This window comes from Zalophus californianus, chromosome 4 (assembly GCF_009762305.2).
Source record: "Zalophus californianus isolate mZalCal1 chromosome 4, mZalCal1.pri.v2, whole genome shotgun sequence".
NCBI classification, from domain to species: Eukaryota; Metazoa; Chordata; class Mammalia; order Carnivora; family Otariidae; genus Zalophus; species Zalophus californianus.
The window spans coordinates 29,433,630-29,435,392 of record NC_045598.1 but is presented as its reverse complement, the minus strand read 5'-3'; the positions used below and the strand labels follow the sequence as shown (position 1 = coordinate 29,435,392).

Genomic DNA, 1,763 nt, shown 5'->3' with positions numbered 1-1,763 from the left:
TTCCGGTAAATAAACTATTTCCTTCTGGCTCAGGATCTGTACTCCCCTGCTCAAGCTATGCTGAGAGCTGACCCCATTTAGTTTTTCTACTCCCATGGTGAACTTGGGAGTCACATATTAAAGATGGCAGAGCCACAAGATGGAAGGAGCCTGGGAACCTAACTGGCACTTGGTAGAAAGTCACCAGTGATCAGAAACCCCTATTTTGGAAGCAAGAAATAATCTTTTATTTTGTTAAGATACTGAGATGTTAAGGTTTATCTGTTACAGCAGCTGGTTAAAACTAATATAATATCAGTTACCATTACTTATATAACCTTACCTAATAAAATGCTCTAGTTACCCGCCCCCCCATGCTTTAAAACCCAGAACAGACTGACTCAAGGCTCCAAAGACAGAAGGAAATTTTTCCTCAAAGCTAAATTCTACTTCAGACCTCTTCATTTTTTGCTCCAGGATTAACCTCCTCCCAGGATGATTGAAATTGGGAATGTCAGTCCCTTCTAAAAGAAATCTCACCCCCCACACACACACCCACAAATATATGATCAGGCCTAAAGCCCCAACTATATAATTAAACAATAATCTAACATTAATACATTTCCCAAAGTCTGAGCTTTCAGTTTTAATATGGGTCCTCACTGGCCCACAAGTCAGGCTAGGCTGTGCTCAGCCCAGTTTCTTTGTACTCTCTCATCATTTCAAAAAGTCTTACCTGTGCTCATCTTATTTCAAAAAAAAAAAAAAAAAAGATTTTTTAACCAAAAGGAAAGGAAGGAGGAAGAAAAAGATGAAAAGGAGAAAGAGGAGAGCTAAGAGGACTGTTTGTAAAGGATGCTACTGCACTCTCTCCATCCCACAAATCACCCACACTGGACACTTCAGAAGGCATCTCCTGGGACTTCCATTTGGAGGCATCTTTGAGCTCACGCAGTAGACACCATGAGCAAAGCTCACCCTCCCGAGTTGAAAAAATTTATGGACAAGAAATTGTCATTGAAATTAAATGGTGGCAGACATGTCCAAGGAATATTGCGGGGGTTCGATCCGTTTATGAATCTTGTGATAGATGAATGTGTGGAGATGGCAACTAGTGGGCGACGGAACAATGTTGGAATGGTGGTAATACGAGGAAAGAGGATCATCATGTTAGAAGCCTTGGAGCGAGTATAAACAATGGGTGTGTTCATCAGAAGAAATCAACTGCTTCCACATGTCCCCTCCATAGTACCTGTTTTACTACAATATAAAAATCAGGTCGTGTGCATTTTCATATTGAACTTTTTCGTTAAATAAACTTTTATAATAGTCAAAAAAAAAAAAAGAAGGCATCTCCTGTTTCATCACAGTCAGGACTGAAAGGTAGTATCATGGTTGAGAAAGGACTCAGTATCTGGAGTCTGAAGAACAAACTCTGGACCTGAATCAGCTGCTTGCTGGCCCTTCGTCTTGTCTACTCACTGGGTTTTGGGTTTTGCATCTGGAGGTAATTCTCATTTCCCAGGCCACACAAGCCAGAGGTAAAAATTAGATCAAATAATAACCCAAAAGAGACAGAAATGGATGTGCCATCACCTATGCCAATGTCACTGCCATTATTGCCGTCATTGAACCTCTATCAGCAGTATTCAATCATTCATGCAGCAAATATATATTGCATGTGCAGGGATACAAGAAAAACAAGGAAGTCACAGCCCTTGCTCTAGTGGAAGAAACAAGTTCTTGTCAGATAATCAAATAAATTAGTGTATAATTACAAACTG

General features: G+C 40.2%; 1 protein-coding gene across 1 annotated transcript; it reads left to right on the top strand.

Moving 5' to 3' along the window:
- The first annotated feature begins 942 nt into the window (after window positions 1–942).
- Window positions 943–1,306, top strand: LOC113912889 (small nuclear ribonucleoprotein G-like). Its single transcript, XM_035726935.1, has one exon. The coding sequence runs from the start codon at window positions 943–945 to the stop codon at window positions 1,171–1,173; it is 231 nt and encodes a 76-aa protein (XP_035582828.1). The 3' UTR covers window positions 1,174–1,306.
- Window positions 1,307–1,763: the final 457 nt, after the last annotated feature.